The sequence below is a fragment of the Struthio camelus genome, unplaced genomic scaffold, assembly GCF_040807025.1.
Source record: "Struthio camelus isolate bStrCam1 unplaced genomic scaffold, bStrCam1.hap1 HAP1_SCAFFOLD_149, whole genome shotgun sequence".
NCBI classification, from domain to species: domain Eukaryota; kingdom Metazoa; phylum Chordata; class Aves; order Struthioniformes; family Struthionidae; genus Struthio; species Struthio camelus.
Window position 1 is genome coordinate 61,615 of NW_027182668.1, and position 20,445 is coordinate 82,059.

General features: G+C 71.5%; 2 protein-coding genes across 2 annotated transcripts; one reads left to right on the plus strand and one right to left on the minus strand.

Annotated features, from left to right (window-relative positions):
- The first annotated feature begins 6,997 nt into the window (after positions 1-6,997).
- Positions 6,998-8,670, plus strand: LOC138065127 (uncharacterized). The gene is made up of 2 exons (XM_068929322.1): positions 6,998-7,612; positions 8,290-8,670. Exons 1-2 carry the CDS (start codon positions 6,998-7,000, stop codon positions 8,668-8,670), a joined length of 996 nt encoding a protein of 331 aa, XP_068785423.1.
- A 3,458-nt stretch (positions 8,671-12,128) lies between these two features.
- On the minus strand, positions 12,129-19,616 carry LOC138065128 (cytohesin-2; the record flags this gene model as incomplete). The annotated part of the gene is made up of 5 exons (XM_068929323.1): positions 12,129-12,294; positions 13,712-13,866; positions 15,483-15,554; positions 16,310-16,386; positions 19,505-19,616. Coding segments are annotated over 5 exons (504 nt in total), but the record flags the coding sequence as incomplete, so codon positions are not given.
- Between the last annotated feature and the right edge of the window lie 829 nt (positions 19,617-20,445).

The window sequence follows — 20,445 nt, forward strand, 5'->3', positions numbered from 1 at the left end:
CGGAGACCTGGCTTTTACTGGGCGCAGCATGGAGAGCACTGGTTTGTACTGGGGGGGCACTGGTGCTGAGCGGGGAGCACTGGTGCGGACTGGAGGGGGCACTGGTTTGTGCTGGGGGGGACTGGTGTGGACTGGGGGGGGCACTAGTGCGGAGTGGGGGGGGCATTGGTTTTGGGGGGTCTGCCTCCCTCCTTACTGGTTTATACTGGGCACGGGGCTCTGTCGCACTGGTTGGGCTGGGAGAGACGAGGGGGGGGGCAAAACCCAAATAAAACCGGAAAAGGTGCAAAAACGGGGTGGGGGGGCTGCTCCCGGGCCCCCCCATCCCAGGGACCCCCCCCCAGTGCTCCCAGTACCCCCACAACTGGTCCCACTCGGGGCTCTCCCAGTAAAGCTGCTTTTGGGGGGGGCCAGGACCCCCCGAGCTCCCATCTTCCCCCCCCGGGGGGGGGTGGGGGGTTGGTGCCCCCCCAGTCCCTCCCAGTGCCCCCAGCACCCACCTGGGCCCATCCCAGTCCCTCCCAGTGCCCACAGGACTCCCCCCAGTGCTCCCCCAGTCCTTCCCAGTGCCCCCAGTGCCCACCTGGGCCCATCCCAGTCCCTCCCAGTGCCCCCCAGTGCCCCCCAGTCCCCCCAGTCCCTCCCAATGCCCCCAGTGCCCACCTGGGCCCATCCCAGTCCCTCCCAGTGCCCCCAGAAACCCCCCAGTGCCCCCCCCAGTCCCTCCCAGTCTCTCCCAGTGCCCACATGGGCCCTTCCCAGTCCCTCCCAGTGCCCACAGGACCCCCCAGTGCCCCCCCAGTCCCTCCCAGTCTCTCCCAGCACCCACCTGGGCCCATCCCAGTCCCTCCCAATGCCCCCAGTGCCCACCTGAGCCCTTCCCAGTTCCTCCCAGTGCCCCCAGGACCACCCCAGTGCCCCCCCCGGTCCCTCCCAGTGCCCCCAGTGCCCACCTGAGCCTCGCGCGGGGCGGGGCTTCTATTAGCATAAAGGGGCGGGGCATCCCTCAGCTCATTTCCATATTTAAAGCAACAGCAGCCGCGAAACCCTCCCCCCCCGAGGTGTGGGGCTGGGGGGGAAGCTGGGGGGGGTCCCGGGGCGGATTGAGAAGGGAGGGGCAGGTTGGGGGGGATCTGTGGGGCAGATTGTGGGGGTTATGGGGCAAGTTGGGGGGCTGGGGTCAGATTAGGGGGGCCTATGGGGCAGTTGGGGGTCTGTGGGGCAGACTGGGGGTCGGGGGGCAGGTTGGGAGGGTTGGGGGTCAGATTGGGGGGTCTGTGGGGCAATTGGAGGGGCTGGGGGGCAGATCGGGGGGGCTGGGGGCAGATCAGGGTGGTGGGGGCAATCGGGGGGGCCTATGGGGCAGTTGGGGGGGCTGGGGAGGCAGATCAGGGTGGTTGGGAGCAGATTGGGGCGTCTGTGGGGCGGTTGGGGGGCTGGGAGTCAGATCCGAGGGGTCTATGGGTCAGATCGGGGGGCTAGGGGTCAGATCGGGGGGTCTGTGGGGCAATTGGAGGGGCTGGGGGCAGATCAGGGTGGTTGGGAGCAGATCGGGGGGGGCCTATGGGGCAGTTGAGGGGGTTGGGGGTCAGAGTGGGGGGTCTGTGGGGCAGCTGGAGGGTTGAGGGGTCAGATTGGGGGGGTCTGTGGGGCAGTTGGGGTGGTTGGGGGTCAGATTGGGGGGTCTGTGGGGCAGCTGGGGGGTCTGGGGGCAGATCGGGGGGTCTGTGGGGCAGATCGGGTTGATTGGGGGCAGATTGGGGGGTCTATGGGGCAATTGGGGGGGCCGGGGGCAGATCAGAGTGGTTGGGGGTCAGATCGGGGGGTCTGGGGGCAGATCGGGGGGCTGGGGGGCAGCTGGGGGGTCTGGGGGCAGATCGGGGTGGTTGGGGGTCAGATCGGGGGGTCTGTGGGGCAATTGGGGGCCTGGGGGGCAGATCAGGGGGTCTGTGGGGCAGTTAGGGGGGGTCTGGGGTCAGATCGGGGTGGTTGGGGGCAGATCGGGGTGGTTGGGGGTCAGATCGGGGGGTCTGGGGGGCAGTTGGGGGTCTGGGGGGCAGATCAGGGTGGTTGGGGGTCAGATCAGGGGGTCTGGGGGCAGATCGGGGGGTCTGGGGGGCAGTTGAGGGGGTCTGGGGGGCAGATCGGGGTGGTTGGGGGGCAGATCGGGGGGTCTGGGGGGCAGTTGGGGGGGTCTGGGGGCAGATCGGGGTGGTTGGGGGGCAGATCGGGGGGTCTGGGGGGCAGTTGGGGGGGTCTGGGGGCAGATCGGGGTGGTTGGGGGGCAGATCAAGGGGGTCTGGGGGCAGATCGGGGGGTCTGGGGGCAGTTGGGGGGGTCTGGGGGGCAGATTGGGGTGGTTGGGGCAGATCGGGGTGGTTGGGGGTCAGATAGGGGGGTCTGGGAGGCAGTTGGGGGGGTCTGGGGGCAGATCGGGGTGGTTGGGGGGCAGATCAAGGGGTCTGGGGGGCAGTTGGGGGGGTCTGGGGGCAGATTGGGGGGGCTGTGGGACAGCTGGGGGGTCTGGGGGGCAGTTGGGGGGGTCTGGGGGGCAGATCGGGGGGTCTGGGGGCAGATCGGGGGGGCTGGGGGCAGATCGGGGGGGCTGGGGGGCAGATCGGGGGTCAATGGGGGCAGCTGGGGAGGGGGGGGTCCGTGTCCCCGCGCACACGCGTGTGCCCCTCCCCGTGCGCCGGGGCCGTGACCCCGGGGGCAGCCGCCGGCCGGGGGCCCAGGCGTCCGGGCCCCCCCCTCCCCGCTCCGCCGTAATCCCCCCTCCCCCCCGCCCCCCGCCCGGACGCCTGGGCCCTCCCTGCTGCCCGGAGCCCATTAAGCGCCAGGTCGGGGCGGCAGCAGGTCGCGGGAGCCGGGCGGCGCCTCGCACACGCGTGTGCCGGCACACGCGTGGAGGGAGGGGGGGGCGCACAGGTAGGGGAGGGGGGACGCGCAGGGGCGTGCGGGAGGGGGGGTTGGCGGGGGGGGGCTTGCGCGGCACACGCGTGTGCGCGGGGGGAGGCGGGGGGCGCACGCGCACCTCTCACAGGGCGGGTGCATCGCACACGCGTGTGCACGGGCGGGGAGCCGGCTGCGTCGCACGTGTGCGTGCGAGGATAGCGCGCTCGGTGCATTGCACACGCGTGTGCACGGGCGGGAAGGCGGGTGCATCGCACACGCGTGTGCACGGCTGGGAAGCCAGCTGCGTCGCACGTGTGCGTGCGAGGATAGTGCGCTCGGTGCATCGCACACGCGTGTGCACGGGCGGGAAGCCGGGTGCACCGCACGCACACGTGCACAAGCAGGATATTGGGTGCATCACTCGCACGCGTGCCCGGGCAGCTGGTTAGGAGCGTCGCACGTGCGCGTGTGAGGATAGTGAGCCGGGTGCATCGCACGGGCAGGAAGCTGGGTGCATCGCACGGGCGCGTGGGAGCATAGTGCGCTCGGTGCATTGCACGAGCGTGTGCACGGGCAGGCCGTCGGGTGCATTGCATGCGTGAGCATAGCGCAGTCGCTGCATTGCACGAGCGTGTGCACGAGCAGGTCACTAGGTGCATTGCACGGGCGAGCATAGCACACTTGGTGCACTGCACGAGCGTGTGCAAGGGCAGGTCACCCAGTGCACCGCACGGGCGCGTGCGAGCGTAGCACACACAGTGCATTGCACAAGCGTGTGCACGGGCAGGTCACCAGGTGCATTGCACGGGCGCATGTGAGCGTAGCGCGCTCAGTACATTGCACGAGCGTGTGCAAGGGCAGGTCACCCAGTGCACCGCACGGGCGCGTGCGAGCGTAGCACACACAGTGCATTGCACGAGCGTGTGCACGGGCAGGCCGCCGGCTGCGCCGCCCGCGTAGGGGGCCGGCGGGGCGTCGCACGCGCGCGTGCACGAGGCGGGGGGGGGGGGCGCAGCCGCCATGGGGCCGGCGGGCCTGGCCTGGGCGGTGCTGGGGGCGGTGCTGGGGGCGGCGGGGGCCGAGCTGGCGCTGCCGCGCTTCGTGTGCAGCCCGCTGCCGCCGGCCGCCGAGGCGGCCTGCGGGGCCGGCTCGCACGAGGAGGCGGCGGCGGCGCACGAGGAGGCGGCGGCGGCGCACGAGGAGGCGCGGGGCACCATCCTGCGGCTGCGCGAGGCGCTGGTGCGGCAGCGCGAGGCCCTGCTGGAGCAGCGGCAGGCCGCCGGCGAGCTGGCCGCCAAGCTGGCCCGCTGCGAGGCCGCCCGGGCCGCCGGGCCGGCGCACGAGCGTGAGCCGCCGGCCGCCGCCGCCGCCGCCGCCGCCGCCGGGCGGGCGCTCGAGGCCCTGCGCCAGCGGCTGCAGCAGCTGCAGGTAGGCGCCCTCGTGCCGACGCCCCTCGTGCCGACGCCCCTCGTGCAAAGCTCCCTCGCGCCGACGTCCCTCGTGCCGACGACCCTCGTGCAAACGCCCCTCGTGCCAACGCCCCTCGTGCAAAGCTCCCTCGCGCCGACGTCCCTCGTGCCGACGACCCTCGTGCAAATGACCCTCGTGCAAAGCTCCCTCGCGCCGACATCCCTCGTGCAAACATCCCTCGTGCAAACGGCCCTCGTGCAAAGCTCCCTTGTGCCAATGCCCCTCGTGCAAACATCCCTCGTGCCAATGACCCTCATGCAAAGCTCCCTCGTGCAAAGCTCCCTCGTGCCAATGCCCCTCGTGCGACATCCCTCATGCAAACGTCCCTCGTGCAAACATCCCTCGTGCAAACGGCCCTCGTGCAAAGCTCCCTCGTGCCAATGCCCCTCGTGCAAACATCCCTCATGCCAATGACCCTCATGCAAAGCTCCCTCGTGCAAAGCTCCCTCGCGCTGACGTCCCTCGTGCAAACATCCCTCGTGCAAATGACCCTCATGCAAACATCCCTCGTGCAAACGGCCCTCGTGCAAAGCTCCCTCGTGCCAATGCCCCTCGTGCAAACATCCCTCATGCCAATGACCCTCATGCAAAGCTCCCTCGTGCAAAGCTCCCTCGCGCTGACGTCCCTCGTGCAAACATCCCTCGTGCAAATGACCCTCGTGCAAAGCTCCCTCATGCCAATGCCCCTCGTGCAAACACCCCTCGTGCAAACATCCCTCGTGCAAATGACCCTCATGCAAAGCTCCCTCGTGCAAATGTCCCTCGTGCAAAGCTCCCTCATGCGACGTCCCTCGTACAAATGTCCCTCATGTAAACGTCCCTCGTGCAAAGCTCCCTCGTGCTAACGACCCTCGTGCAAATGACCCTCATGCAAACGTCCCTTGTGCAAATGTCCCTCATGTAAACGTCCCTCGTGCAAATGTCCCTCATGTAAACGTCCCTCGTGCAAAGCTCACTCGTGCAAACACCCCTCGTGCAAGGCACCCTCGTGCAAATGTCCCCGGTGTGAGGCGCCCTTATGCAAAGCTCTTTTGTGCAAACATCCCTCGTGCAAATGCCCCTCGTGCAAAACTCCCTCGTGCAAAGCTCCCTCGTGCAACCCCCCCCCCACGCACGACCCCCCCCTCGTGCCCCCGCCCCGCTCCCTGCACCCCTTGGTCCCTGGCTGGGGTTGGGGGGGGGGAGGGATTGCGTGCAGGAGAGGGCCCAGGCGTCCGGGCCCCCCCGCGGCGGCATTAACCCCGTGATCCTCTTTGGGCACCATCTGCCGGAGCCGGTGCCCTTGAGCCAGGGGGGGGGGGGCCGGACGCCTGGGCCCCCCGGGGGGGGGTTGTGGGGCAGGAGGGGGGATGTGGGGCAGGAGAGGGGTGTTGTGGGGCAGGACGGGGGGGTTGTGGGGCAGGATGGGGGGTTGTGGGGCTGTGGGGGGGTTGTGGGGCAGGAGAGGGTGTTGTGGGGCAGGACGGGGGTGTTGTGGGGCAGAAGGGGGGTTGTGGGGCAGGAGAGGGGGGTTGTGGGGCAGGACGGGGGGGTTGTGGGGCAGGAGAGAGGGGTTGTGGGGCAGGACGGGGGGGTTGTGGGGCAGGAGAGAGGGGTTGTGGGGCAGGACGGGGGGGTTGTGGGGCAGGAGGGGGGTTGTGGGGCAGGATGGGGGGTTGTGGGGCAGGAGGGGGGTTGTGGGGCAGGAGGGGGGGTTGTGGGGCAGGACGGGGGGTTGTGGGGCTGGAGGGGGGGTGGTGGGGCAGGACGGGGGGTTGTGGGGCAGGATGGGGGGGTTGTGGGGCAGGAGAGGGGGGTTGTGGGGCAGAAGGGGGGTTGTGGGGCAGGAGGGGGGTTGTGGGGCTGGAGGGGGGGTGTTGTGGGGCAGGACGGGGGGTTGTGGGGCAGAAGGGGGGTTGTGGGGCAGGACGGGGGGGTTGTGGGGCAGGAGAGGGGGGTTGTGGGGCAGGAGGGGGGATGTGGGGCAGGAGGGGGGATGTGGGGCTGTGGGGGGGGGTGTGGGGCAGGACGGGGGGTTGTGGGGCTGTGGGAGGGGTTGTGGGGCAGGACGGGGGTGTTGTGGGGCAGGACGGGGGGGTGGTGGGGCAGGACCGTGGGGCCGGTGGTGACGCTGCCCCCCAGCTCAGCGCCAACGGTTCGGGGCTGTGGGAGGCCCTGGGGCAGCAGCCGGGCGCCCTGGAGATGCCACCCCGTCGCCCCGGCAACGGCACCCGGCCCCACGGCGACCACGGTCACCGGGGCGACCGCCATGGGGACCACGGCCACCACCCCGGCCACCACCCCGGCCACCACCACGGCCACTACGGCCACCACCACGACGACCGCGGCGACCACCACAGCGACCACGGCCACCACCACGGCCACCACGGTGACGAGCACGGCAACCACGGCAACCACCACGGCGACCATGGTGACCACGGTGACCGCCACGGTGACCACAGCAAGCTCCATGCTCACCATGGTGACCACCACGGCAACCACCACGGTGACCATGGCGACCACGGCAAGCACAGCGACCACAACAAGCTTCATGGTCACCATGGCGACCACCACGGCGACCACCACGGCAACCACGGTGACCACCACAGCGACCACGGCAAGCACAGCGACCACAACAAGCTCCATGGTCACCATGGCGACCACCATGGTGACCACCACGGCAACCACGGTGACCACCACAGCGACCACGGCAAGCACAGTGACCACAACAAGCTCCATGGTCACCATGGCGACCACTATGGCGACCACGGTGACCACCACAGCGACCACGGCAAGCACAGCGACCACGGCAAGCTCCATGGTCACCATGATGACTACCACGGCAACCATGGCAACCACCACGGTGACCATGGCGACCACGACGATGACCACGGCGACCATGGTGACCACAGCGAGCACAGCAAGCTCCATGGTCACCATGGTGACCACAGCAAGCACGGTGACCACAGCAACCTCTACAGTCACCATGGTGACCACGGCAAGCAGAGTGACCATGGCAACCTGCACGGCCACCACAGTGACCACAGCAAGCTCAGTGACTACAGCAACCTCTACAGTCACCACGGCAACCTCCACAGCAGCTACCCTGGTCACCACGGTGACCACAGCAAGGACGGCGACCACGGCCACCTCCACGGTCTCCACGGTGACCGCAGCGATCTCCATAGCAACCTCCACGACAACCGCTGGGACGACAGCCATCGCCAGGGTGACCAGGACGGTGGCCACCACGAAGACGGGGACGAAGGTGCAGAGACGGGGGACCGAGGGGGATGGGGACACTCAGGGATGGAGACACCCAAGGGTGGAGAGATGGAGATACCCAGGGATGGAGGGCTGGAGATACCCAGGGATGGAGACACCCAGGGATGGCGGGATGGTGGCAACCAGGGATGGAGACACCCAGGGATGGGAGGATGGTGGCAACCAGGGATGGAGGCACCCAGGAATGGTGGTACTCAAGGATGAAGGGATGGAGACACTCGGGGCGGTGGTACCCAGGGAAGGAGATACCCAGGGATGGAGACACCCAGGGATGGAGGGATGGTGGCACCCAGGGAATGGAGGAATGGAGATACCCAGGGATGGAGATACCCAGGGATGGAGACATCCAGGGATGGAGGGATGGTGGCAACCAGGGATGGAGATACCCAGGGATGGAGACACCCAGGGATGGAGGGATGGAGACACCCGGGGTGGTGGTACCCAGGGATGGAGATACCCAGGGATGGAGACAGCCAGGGATGGGGGGATGGTGGCAACCAGGGATGGAGATACCCAGGGATGGAGACAGCCAGGGATGGGAGGATGGTGGCAACCAGGGATGGAGGCACCTAGGGATGGTGGTACCCAAGGATGAAGGGATGGAGACACCCGGGGTGGTGGTACCCAAGGGTGGTGGCACCCAGGGACGGTGGTACCCAGGGATGGTGGTACCCGGGGGGGGGGTGTCCCAGCAGCCGGGACCCCCCCCACCACCATGCTAATGGTACTGCAGGCCCGGAGGAGCACCCGGGCGGCCAGCGGCTGCGGTTCGGGGCGGCGGGGGGCCGGGCGGGCGCCCGGGCCGGGGCACCGGGGCGGCGGGCGCTGCGGGCGCTCTCGGCCTGCCTGCGCCTGCGCCCGGCCCCGGCCCCCGCCCTGGGCACCCCCTTCGCCTACGGCCCCCCGGGGCGGCCCCCGGCGCTGGCCCTGCGGGGACGGGGCGGCCACCGCGCCGAGCTGCTGCTCCATGGCCAGGTGAGGGCCATGGGGCTACGGGGGCTGTGGGGCGATGGAGGTTATGGGGCACGGGGGAGTATATGAGGGTCAATGGGGGGTCTATGGGGTCAATGGGGGTCACTGGGGCAGGGGGTCGATGGTGGGTCCCCATGGTGACGTCCCTGTTGACATCCTCAATGCCACCTATGGGTGGTGGCACTGCCCTGGCCCATGGGGGTCCTTGGGAGGTCAATGGGGATCTGTGGGGTGCTATGGGGGGGTCAATGGGGGCCAACGGGGATCACTGGGGCAGGGGGTCGATGGTGGGTCCCCATGCTGACGTCCCTGTTGACATCCTCAATGCCACCTATGGGTGGTGGCACTGCCCTGGCCCGTGGGGGTCCTTGGGAGGTCAATGGGGATCTGTGGGGCAGGCAGGTCCCTGGTGCCACCCCAGTGATGTCCCCGGTGCCACCAGGCGGTGCCGCTGGGGCTATTGCTGTCCCCTGGGCGGTGGCACCACGTCTGTGTCACCTGGACGGCTGCCACCGGGACCTGGCAGAGCTTCCAGGACGGGGCCCCACGGGGACGGGGACAGGGCCTGGCGCCCGGCCACCCGCTGCCACCCACCGGCGTCCTCGTCCTCGGCCACTCCCAGGTAGGGGACACGCCTGGGACATCCCATTCCCTTTCCCTGGTCCCGTGTGCCCATGTCCTGGTGCCACCTGGGGTGTCCTGGCCCCATGTCCTGGTACCATGGAGGTCCCATATCTCCATGTCCTGGTGGCACCTGGGGTGTCCTGGCCCCATGTCCCCATGTCCCCATGTCCTGGTGCCACCTGGGGTGTTCTGGCCCCATGTCCTCATGTCCCCGTGTCCTGGTGCCACCTGGGGTGTCCTGGCCCTGTGTCACCTGGGGTGTCCTGGCCCCGTGTCCCCAAGTCTTTATGTCCTGGTGCCGTGGAGGTGCCATGTCCCCGTGTCCTGGTGGCACCTGGGGTGTCCTGTCCCCACATTCTAGTGCTATGGAGGTCCCATGTCCTGGTGCCACCTGGGGTGTCCTGGCCCCATGTCCTGGTGCCATGGAGGTCCCATATCTCCATGTCCTGGTGGCACCTGGGGTGTCCTGGCCCCATGTCCCCATGTCCCCATGTCCTGGTGCCACCTGGGGTGTCCTGGCCCCATGTCCCCATGTCCCCGTGTCCTGGTGCCACCCGGGGTGTCCTGGCCCCATGTCCTGGTGCCATGGAGGTCCCATATCTCCATGTCCTGGTGCCACCTGGGGTGTCCTGGCCCCATGTCCCCATGTCCCCGTGTCCTGGTGCCACCCAGGGTGTCCTGGCCCCATGTTCTGGTGCCATGGAGGTCCCATGTCGCCATGTCCTGGTGCCACCCAGGGTGTCCTGGCCCCACATCCCGGCGCCGGGGGGGTCCCATGTCCCCGGTGCCAGCGTCCCATGTCCCTGCGCAGGACGCGCCGCCCTTCGTGGGCGACATCACCGACTTCCACCTCTGGAGCCGGGTGCTGGAGCCGGGCGAGATCCGGGCGCTGGCGGCGTGCGGGGCCCAGGCGTCCGGGGACCTGCTGGCCTGGGCCCCCGCCGCGCTGGAGCTGCGCGGCGCCGTCACTGCCCTGCCCTCGGACACCTGCGCCTGAGCCCCCGGACGCCTGGGCCCGCCCCGCGCCCACCCGCCCGGACGCCTGGGCCCACCCACGTTGACCCGCCCAGACGCCTGGGCCCACCCATGCCGACCTGCCCGGACGCCTGGGCCCACCCACGCCCACCCACCTGGACGCCTGGGCCCCAGCAATGCTGACCTGCCCGGACTCCTGGGCCCACCCACGCCCACCCGCCCGGACGCCTGGGCCCCAGCAATGCTGACCCGCCCGGACGCCTGGGCCCACCCACACCGACCCGCCCGGACGCCTGGGCCCCAGCAATGCTGACCTGCCCGGACGCCTGAGCCCACCCATGCCGACCCGCCCGGACGCCTGGGCCCACCCACACTGACCCGCCCGGACGCCTGGGCCCACCCACACCGACCCGCCCGGACGCCTGGGCCCCAGCAATGCTGACCTGCCCGGACACCTGGGCCCACCCACGCCAACCCACCCGGACACCTGGGCCCCAGCAATGCTGACCTGCCCGGACGCCTGGGCCCACCCACACTGACCTGCCCAGACGCCTGGGCCCCAGCAATGCTGACCTGCCCGGACACCTGGGCCCATCCACGCCAACCCGCCCGGACTCCTGGGCCCACCCACGCCCACCCGCCCGGACGCCTGGGCCCACCCACACTGACCCGCCCGGACGCCTGGGCCCACCCACACCGACCCGCCCGGACGCCTGGGCCCCAGCAATGCTGACCTACCCGGACGCCTGGGCCCACTCACACCGACCCGCCCGGACGCCTGGGCCCACCCACACTGACCTGCCCAGACGCCTGGGCCCATCCACACTGACCCGCCCGGACGCCTGGGCCCACTCACACCGACCCGCCCGGACTCCTGGGCCCACCCACGCTGACCCGCCCGGACGCCTGGGCCCACCCACACCGACCCGCCCGGACGCCTGGGCCCCAGCAATGCTGACCTGCCCGGACGCCTGGGCCCATCCACACTGACCCGCCCGGACGCCTGGGCCCCAGCAATGCTGACCTGCCTGGACGCCTGGGCCCATCCACGCCGACCCACCCGGACGCCTGGGCCCACCCACGCCGACCCACCCGGACGCCTGGGCCCATCCACGCCGACCCGCCCGGACGCCTGGGCCCATCCACGCCGACCCGCCCGGACGCCTGGGCCCACCCACACTGACCCGCCCGGACGCCTGGGCCCCAGCAATGCTGACCCGCCCGGACGCCTGGGCCCACCCACGCTGACCTGCCTGGACGCCTGGGCCCCACTCACACCCACCCACCCGGACGCCTGGGCCCCAGCCACGCTGGCGCTGCACGGCACCATCACCGCCCTGCCCTTCACCGCCCGCCCCCGAGTCCCCGGACACCTGGGTCCATCCGTGCCCAGCTGCCCGGACGCCTGGGCCCATCCGCAGGGAGCTCCGGACCCCCTGGGTGGGGGGATATCGGGGGCCCGGACGCCTGGGCCCGCCCCTTCCCCCCACCCCCTCGAGACGCTGTTTTTGCCCCAAAACGCGCAATAAAACCCGCTGCCGAGCTGCAGCCCCGTCTCTGCAGCCCCCCCCCCACCCCTGGGAGGGGCCCAGGTGTCCGGGCGCCCCCCCCCAACACACAGAGCAGCCGGGGCCCCCCCAGATTCAACACATTTAATGGGGGCCGAAACCATAAATAAGGGGAGGGGGGGGGAACAGAGGGCCCCCCCGGAACAGCCCCAAACTGGGCCAAACTGGGGCAAACTGGGGGGGGGGGGTCCCCTGTAGTGTGCGACGGGGAGGGGGCCGGCGGGCGCACACGCGTGTGGCAGGCGTGTGCGCCCCCCCCCCGCCTGCTTCCGCCCAGCAGAGCAGCACCGGCGGCACACGCGTGCGCACACGCCTGCGTCACGCCAAGGCCGGGGCGGGGGGGGAGGGGATCCGTGTCCGCGCCGTGTCCGCACGCGTGTGCCGGGGGTCCCTCGGCGTCCGGGCGGGGGGGGGGGCCGGGGGGGGGCCCAGCCCCCGTCACGGCTGCTCCTGTTTCTTCTTCACCGAAATCCGCTTCTTGCGGGCGGCCAACATCTCGTAGAAGGGGTCGACGCTCACCGCCGCCCTGGGGGCAGGGTCAGTCCCGGACGCCTGGGCCCCTCGCGCGCCGCGGGGCAGCCCCGGACGCCTGGGCCCCTCGCGCGCTGCATGCCGTGTGGGGCAGCCCCGGAGGCCTGGGCCCCTCGCGTGCCGCACGCGTGAAAGCCCCGGACGCCTGGGCCCCATCGCGAGCGGTGGGTGGGTGGAGACGCCCGGACGCCTGGGCCCCCTCGCGAGCAGTGGTGGTGGTAGGAAGGGGGTGGAGACGCCCGGACGCCTGGGCCCCCTCGTGAGTGGTGGTGGGTGGAGACGCCCGGACGCCGGGGCCCCCTCGCGAGCGGTGGTGGGTGGAGACGCCCGGACGCCGGGGCCCCCTCGTGAGCGGTGGCGGGTGGAGGCGCCCGGACGCCTGGGCCCCATCGCGAGCGGTGGCGGGTGGAGACGCCCGGACGCCGGGGCCCCCTCGCGAGCGGTGGTGGTGGTAGGAAGGGGGTTGAGACGCCCGGACGCCGGGGCCCCATCGCGAGCGGTGGTGGTGGTAGGAAGGGGGTGGAGACGGCCGGACGCCTGGGCCCCCTCGCGAGCGGTGGCGGGTGGAGACGCCCGGACGCCTGGGCCCCCTCGCGAGCGGTGGCGGGTGGAGGCGCCCGGACGCCTGGGCCCCCTCGCGAGCGGTGGCGGGTGGAGACGCCCGGACGCCGGGGCCCCCTCGCGAGCGGTGGCGGGTGGAGACGCCCGGACGCCTGGGCCCCCTCGCGAGCGGTGGTGGTGGTAGGAAGGGGGTGGAGACGCCCGGACGCCGGGGCCCCCTCGCGAGCGGTGGCGGGTGGAGACGCCCGGACGCCTGGGCCCCATCGCGAGCGGTGGTGGTGGTAGGAAGGGGGTGGAGACGCCCGGACGCCTGGGCCCCATCGCGAGCGGTGGCGGGTGGAGACGCCCGGACGCCGGGGCCCCATCGCGAGCGGTGGTGGTGGTAGGAAGGGGGTTGAGACGCCCGGACACCTGGGCCCCATCGCGAGCGGTGGCGGGTGGAGGCGCCCGGACGCCGGGGCCCCCTCGCGAGCGGTGGTGGTGGTAGGAAGGGGGTTGAGACGCCCGGACGCTGGGGCCCCATCGCGAGCGGTGGTGGGTGGAGACGCCCGGACGCCTGGGCCCCCTCGCGAGCGGTGGCGGGTGGAGACGCCCGGACGCCTGGGCCCCCTCGCGAGCGGTGGCGGGTGGAGACGCCCGGACGCCTGGGCCCCCTCGCGAGCGGTGGCGGGTGGAGACGCCCGGACGCCGGGGCCCCATCGCGAGCGGTGGCGGGTGGAGACGCCCGGACGCCGGGGCCCCCTCGCGCGCGGCGGCGGGTTGAGACGCCCGGACACCTGGGCCCAATCGCGAGCGGTGGCGGTGGCAGGAAGGGGGTGGAGGCGCCCGGACGCCGGGGCCCCCGCGCTCACTCGATGGACTTGATCCACTCGTCCTTCTGGTCGCGGCTGGGGGCCGAGATGCGGTACACCAGGTGGTTGCCCTCCACCACCCGCCCGTCGGCCTCCGTCTTGCAGGCCTTGATCAGCTGCCCCTTGTTGTTGGCGATGAAGAGCTCGAAGCAGTGCTGCCCCCCGGCGCCCCCCCAGCCCAGCGTCAGCCGCCGCCCGGGGGGGGGGCTGCGCGGGGGGGGGCGACACTGGGGGGACGTGGGGAGGTGGGGGGGGACGTGGGGGGGTCGTGGGGATGGGGGGGACGTGGGGACGTGGGGGGGGAGACATGGGGACGTGGGGGGACGTGGGGACGTGGGGTGGGGTGTGGGGGGGCGGACGTGGGGAGGTGGGGGGGGACGTGGGGATGGGGGGGACGTGGGGACGTGGGGGGGACGTGGGGGGGACGTGGGGGGGGAGACATGGGGATGTGGGGACGTGGGGGGGTCGTGGGGGTGGGGGGGAGACATGGGGACGTGGGGGGGACGTGGGGGGGACGTGGGGGGGGAGACATGGGGACGTGGGGACGTGGGGGGGGACGTGGGGGGGACGTGGGGATGGGGGGGACGTGGGGACGTGGGGGGGACGTGGGGGGGGAGACATGGGGACATGGGGGGGTCGTGGGGATGGGGGGGACGTGGGGACGTGGGGGGGACGTGGGGGGGGAGACATGGGTACGTGGGGGGGACGTGGGGGAGACATGGGGACGTGGGGACGTGGGGGGGTCGTGGGGATGGGGGGGGACGTGGGGACGTGGGGGGGACGTGGGGGGGTCGTGGGACCCACGCGGGGGGACGTGGGGATGGGGGGGTACGTGGGTGGGGAGACATGGGGACGTGGGGGGGACGTGGGGGGGGACATGGGGGGGTCGTGGGACCCACACGGGGGGGACGTGGGGACATGGGGGGGACACAGGACCCATGCGGGGGGACACAGGGGGGACGTGGGGGGGATGTGGGACCCACACAGGGGGACGTGGGGGGGGACGTGGGGGGGTCGTGGGGATGGGGGGGGACGGGGGGATGTGGGGGGGACGTGGGGGGGTCGTGGGACCCACATAGGGGGGACATGGGGGGGACGTGGGGGAGGACATGGGGGGCTCGTGGGACCCACGCGGGGGAGACGTGGGGACATGGGGGGGACACAGGACCCACATAGGGGGGATGTGGGGGGGACGTGGGGGGGAGACATGGGGACGTGGGGACATGGGGGGGTCGTGGGACCCACACAGGGGGACTTGGGGGGGGCGTGGGGGGGCGTGGGGGGAACACGGAGGGGGATGTGGGGGGGACACGTGGGACCCACGTGGGGGGGGGAATGTGGGGGGGACACGGAGGGCAGGGGAGGGTATGGGGGGGCATGAGGGGCCGGGGGGGACCTGAGGGGACCCAGGGGGGCACGGGGGGGACCCAGGGGGTGGCTGGGGGGACCCGGGGGGGCCCGGGGGGGTCACGGGGGTCTCACCGGCTTGCGGGGGTCCTCCACCTTGTGGATGTGGGGGGACATGGGGGGTCACGGGGGGGACCCGAGGGGGACGGGGGGGGCTGGGGGGACCCAGGGGACCCAGGGGGGTCACGGGGGGACCCGGGGGGGTCACGGGGGTCTCACCGGCTTGCGGGGGTCCTCCACCTTGTGGATGTGGGGGGACATGGGGGGTGACGGGGGGGACCCGAGGGGGACCGGGGGGGGCTGGGGGGACCCAGGGGACCCAGGGAGGTCACGGGGGGACCCGGGGGGGTCACGGGGGTCTCACCGGCTTGCGGGGGTCCTCCACCTCGCGGATGCTGAGGTTCTCCAGCGGGATGATGCCTCGCGGCTCCTTGTCCTGCCGCCGCCAGCGCCGGGGGTCAGGGGGGCCGGGGGGGCCCGGGGCACAAGTTGGGGTCCCCAGGGGGTATTTCAGTGTCTCCGAGGGTATTTTGGGGTCCCCAGGAGGCATTTTGGGGTCTCCGATGGTATTTTGGGGTCCCCAGGTGGTATTTTGGGGCCTCTGGAGTTGGCTTGGGGGTCCCCAGGAGGTATTTTGGGGTCTCTGAGGATATTTTGGGGTCCCCAGGTGGTATTTTGGGGTCCCCGGGATTGGCTTGGGGGTCCCCAGGAGGTATTTTGGGGTCTCCGAGGGTATTTCGGGGTCCCCAGGTGGTATTTTGGGGTCCCCGGGGTTGGCTTGGGGCTCATCAGCAGATATTTTTGGGTGCCCAGGAGGTATTTTGGGGTCCATGAGGTCGGCTTGGGGGTCCCCAGGAGGTATTTTGGGGTCTCCGAGGGTATTTCAGGGTGCCCAGGAGGTATTTTGGGGTCCATGAGGTCGGCTTGGGGGTCCCCAGGAGGTATTTTGGGGTCTCCAAGGGTATTTCAGGGTCCCCAGGTGGTATTTTGGGGTCCCCAGGGTTGGCTTGGGGCTCATCAGCAGATATTTTTGGGTGCCCAGGAGGTATTTGGGGTCCATGAGGTCGGCTTGGGGGTCCCCAGGAGGTATTTTGGGGTCTCCGAGGGTATTTCAGGGTCCCCAGGAGGTATTTTGGGGTCTCCGAGGGTATTTTGGGGTCCCCAGGGTATTTTGGGGTCCGGGGGGCTCACCGTGGTGTACTCGAAGTAGTAGAGACAGTTGTCGGTGAGGATGAACCAGCGCCGCTTCCACGTCTTCACCCGCCCGCCTGGGGAGAGGGGCCGCCGCTCAGGGGGGGCCGGGGGGCTAGAGGCGTCCTGGGGGCATCTCAGGGGTCCTAGGGCATCCTGGGGGGGTCCTGGGGGGGGCTCTGGGAGGTCCAGGGGGTCCTAGGACCATCCTGGGGGGGCCTGGGGGGGTTTTGGGGGGATCCTGGGGGTGCTCTGGGGGGTCCAGGGAGTCCTAGGACCATCCTGGGGGCTCCTGGGGGGTTTTTGGGGGGTCCTGGGGGTGCTCTGGGGGGTCCAGGGGGTCCTAGGACCATCCTGGGGGGGCCTTGGGGAGTCCTGGGGGGGTCCTAGGACCATCCTGGGGGCTCCTGGGGGGGATTTGGGGGGTCAGGGGTGCTGTGGGGGGTCCAGGGAGTCCTAGGACCATCCTGGGGGGGGCCTTGGGGAGTCCTGGGGGGTCCTAGGACCATCCTGGGGGGTCCTGGGGGAACTCTGGGGGGTCCAGGGGGTCCTAGGACCATCCTGGGGGGTCCTGGGGGACTTTACGGCGTCCAGCGGGGTCTTAAGACCATCCTGGGAGGTCCTGGTGGTTTGGGGGGGTCCAGGGGGCACTTTGGGGGGGTCCTAAGACCATCCTGGGGGGGCCTTGGGGGTCCAGCGCATCCTAGGACCACCCTGGAAGGGTCTTAGAGACATCCTGGAGGATCCGGGGGGGCCCAGGGGGCTCCTGGGGGTCTTGGGGGGGTCCAGGAGGCTCCTGTGGCATCCTGGGGGGTCCTAGGACCATCCCAGGGGGAAATTGGGGGTTCAGGGGGTCCTAAGACCACGCTGGGGGGTCCTAGGGGGTCCTAGGACCATCCTGGGGACTCCTGGGGGGGTTGGGGGGGTCCTGGGGGCACTCGGGGGGGTCCAGGGGGGTCCTGGGGGGCTTTGGGGGTCCAGAGGAATCATAGGACCATTCTGGGGGGAGTTTGGGGGGTCTGGGGGGGGGGTCCTAGGACCATCCGGGGGGGGGCATTGGGGGGGTTCAGAAGGTCCTAAGACCACTGTGGGGGGTCCTGGGGGTTCAGGGGGGTCCCAGGACCATCCTGGGGGTCTTGGAGGGTTTGAGGGGGTCCTGGGGGGGGCTCAGGGGGCTCCGTGGGGGGGGTCGTGGGGACACAAGGGTGGCCAGTGCCCCCCCCGCCCCGGTTTCGGGGGTCCCGGCGCTGCCCCCCCCACACCCCGTACCTACCTCCTGGGGCCGGGCCGGGTGCGTCGGCAGCGGGGGGGGGACACGGGGGGGGGGGGACACGGGGGGGGACACGGGGTGGGGACAGAGAGAGACGGAGAGGAAAGGAGGAAAAGAGAGGAAACGTCAGTCGCGACACGGCGGGAGGGGGGGACCGTCTCGGGGGCACTGGGAGCACCTGGGGGGGCACTGGGAGGCACTGGGAGGGCCCAGAGGGGCATTGGGGGGCATTGGGGGAGGCCGGGGGGGCACTGGGGAGGTGCTGGGGGGTACTGGGAGGAACTGGGAGGCACTGGGAGGGCCCAGAGGGGCATTGGGGGGGCCAGGGGGGCACTGGGAGGAACTGGGAGGGCCCAGAGGGGCATTGGGGGGGGCATTTGGGAGGCCGGGGGGCACTGGGGAGGTGCTGGGGGGCACTGGGAGGCACTGGGAGGCACTGGGAGGCACTGGGAGGGCCCAGGGGGGCATTTGGGGAGGCCGGGGGGACACTGGGAGGAACTGGGGGGTACTGGGAGGAACTGGGAGGCACTGGGAGGGCCCAGGGGGGGCATTGGGGGGGCCAGGGAGGCACTGGGGAGGTGCTGGGAGGGCTCAGAGGGGCATTGGGGGGGGGCATTGGGGAGGCCGGGGGGGCACTGGGGAGGTGCTGGGGGGCACTGGAGGAACTGGGAGGGCCCTGAAGGGCACCAGGGGGCACTGGGAGGAACTGGAGGGAACTGGGGGGCACTGGGAGGACCCAGAGCAGCATTGGGGGGGCATTGGGGGGGCACTGGGAGAAGTTGGAGGGAACTGGGAGGCACTGGGAGCATTGGGGTGTCTGGGGGGGCACCGGGGGGGCGCTGGGGGGCACTGGGAGGAACTGGGGGGCACTGAGGGGGTCCAGAGCAGCATTGGGGGGGCATTGGGGGGGCACTGGGAGGAGCTGGAGGGAACTGGGGGGCACTGGGAGGAGCTGGGGGGTCTGGGGGGGCACCGGGAGGAGCTGGAGGGAACTGGGGGGCACTGGGAGGAGCTGGGGGGTCTGGGGGGGCACCGGGAGGAGCTGGAGGGAACTGGGGGGCACTGGGGGGCCCAGAGGGGCAACTGGGAGGTGTGGGGGGGCACTGGGAGCCCCTCCGACCCCCCCCCCGAGAGTTACAGCCACCCTGGGCAGGGGGGGAGGAGATCAAACAGGGGGCCCAGGCGTCCGGGCCACCCAGGGAGGGCGAGAGCGGAGAGACAAAAGGGCCCAGGCGTCCGGGAAGACGGGGGGGGCCCAGGCGTCCGGGAAGATGGGGAGGGGCCCAGGCGTCCGGGAAGACGAGGTGGGGGGGCCCAGGCGTCCGGGCCACCCGGGGAGGGCGAGAGCGGAGAGACAAAAGGGCCCAGGCGTCCGGGAAGACGGGGGGGAGCCCAGGCGTCCGGGAAGACGACAGGGGGGGGGGGCCCAGGTGTCCGGGAAGCCGGGGGGGGGGCCCAGGCGTCCGGGAAGACGACGGGGGGGGGGCCCGGGCGTCCGGGAAGCCGGGGGGGGGCCCAGGCGTCCGGGAAGATGACGGGGGGGGGGGGGCCCAGGCGTCCGGGAAGCCGGGGGGGGCCCAGGCGTCCGGGAAGACGACGGGGGGGGGGGCCCAGGCGTCCGGGCCGCGTGCCGAGGCGGAAGGACGCAGAGCAGAAGAAAAAGGAGAAGAAAAAGCCCGAGGGAGGGGGGAGAAGAGTTTGGGGGGGGGGAGGGAGGGGGCGTGGCCAACAGGAGAGGGGGGCGGAGCACCAGCAGAAGGGGGGGCGGGGTGTGAGCTGGGGGAGGCGGGGCCAGGCTGGGGAAGGGGGGGGTGGGGCAGCCCAAGGGGGTGGGGTGGGAGGAGGGGGGCGTGGCTAAGGGGGCGGAAGTGGGCGGGGCTTTGGGGCGTGGTCAGGGGGCGTGGCTCGGAGGGGGCGGGGCTCACCCAGCTTGAGCAGCCAGCCCTCGCGGTCGGGGTTGAAGAACGTGTGGGTCAGGTCGTTGCCGTCGTCCTCGGGGATCTTGAAGGGTTCGCTGCGGATGCTGTCGTACAGGTTCTGGGCGGGGCCAAGAGGGGCGAGGGGGCGGGTCAGACCGAGGCCCCGCCCACCCACACTAACCCCACCCCTTCGCCTCCCGGGTGACCCTAAGCCCCGCCCATGCTGCCTTAGCCACGCCCCTGCACTGCCCTAGCCCCACCTATGATCCCCTGAGCCACGCCCCATCTGTCTTAGCCCCGCCCCCACGCTTCAGCCACGCCCCCCACGCTTTAGCCACGCCCCCCATCACCACCACACACACCCCCCGGCCCCACTCACTGCCTCCAGCCCCCGCCGGCAGCCCTGCCTCTCCCCTTGGCCACGCCCCTTCCCCCTAGCCCCACCCACTCCCCCTCCAGCCACGCCCCCACACTCCAGCCACGCCCACTTAGCCCCGCCTACACCTCAGCCGCACCCCCCCCAGCCCCGCCCCCGCTCCCCTCTACCCATGCCCCACCCGTACCAGCAGCCCCACCCACACCTCATAGCCACGCCCCCCGGCTCATGCCCCGCCCCTGACACACCTAACCACGCCCCCACCAGGCTCCACCCCCCCACATCATCCTCCAGCCCCAAAAACTCTGCCCTCCCCCCCCACCGGGCTTGTTCTCCCCACAGGCCCCGCCCCCAGCTCAGGCCCCTCCCCCGCGGCCTCTAGCCCCGCCCCACGGCTCATAGCCCCGCCCCCGACACTGCTAGCCACGCCCCTGCCAGGCTCCACCCCAACCTCCCCTCCCAGCCCCAAGACTCTGCCCTCCCACAAATCCCGCCCTTGGCCTATAGCCCCGCCCCTTCCCCCCCCCTCCCACAAGCCCCGCCCCCTACCTATAGCCCTGCCTCCTCCCCC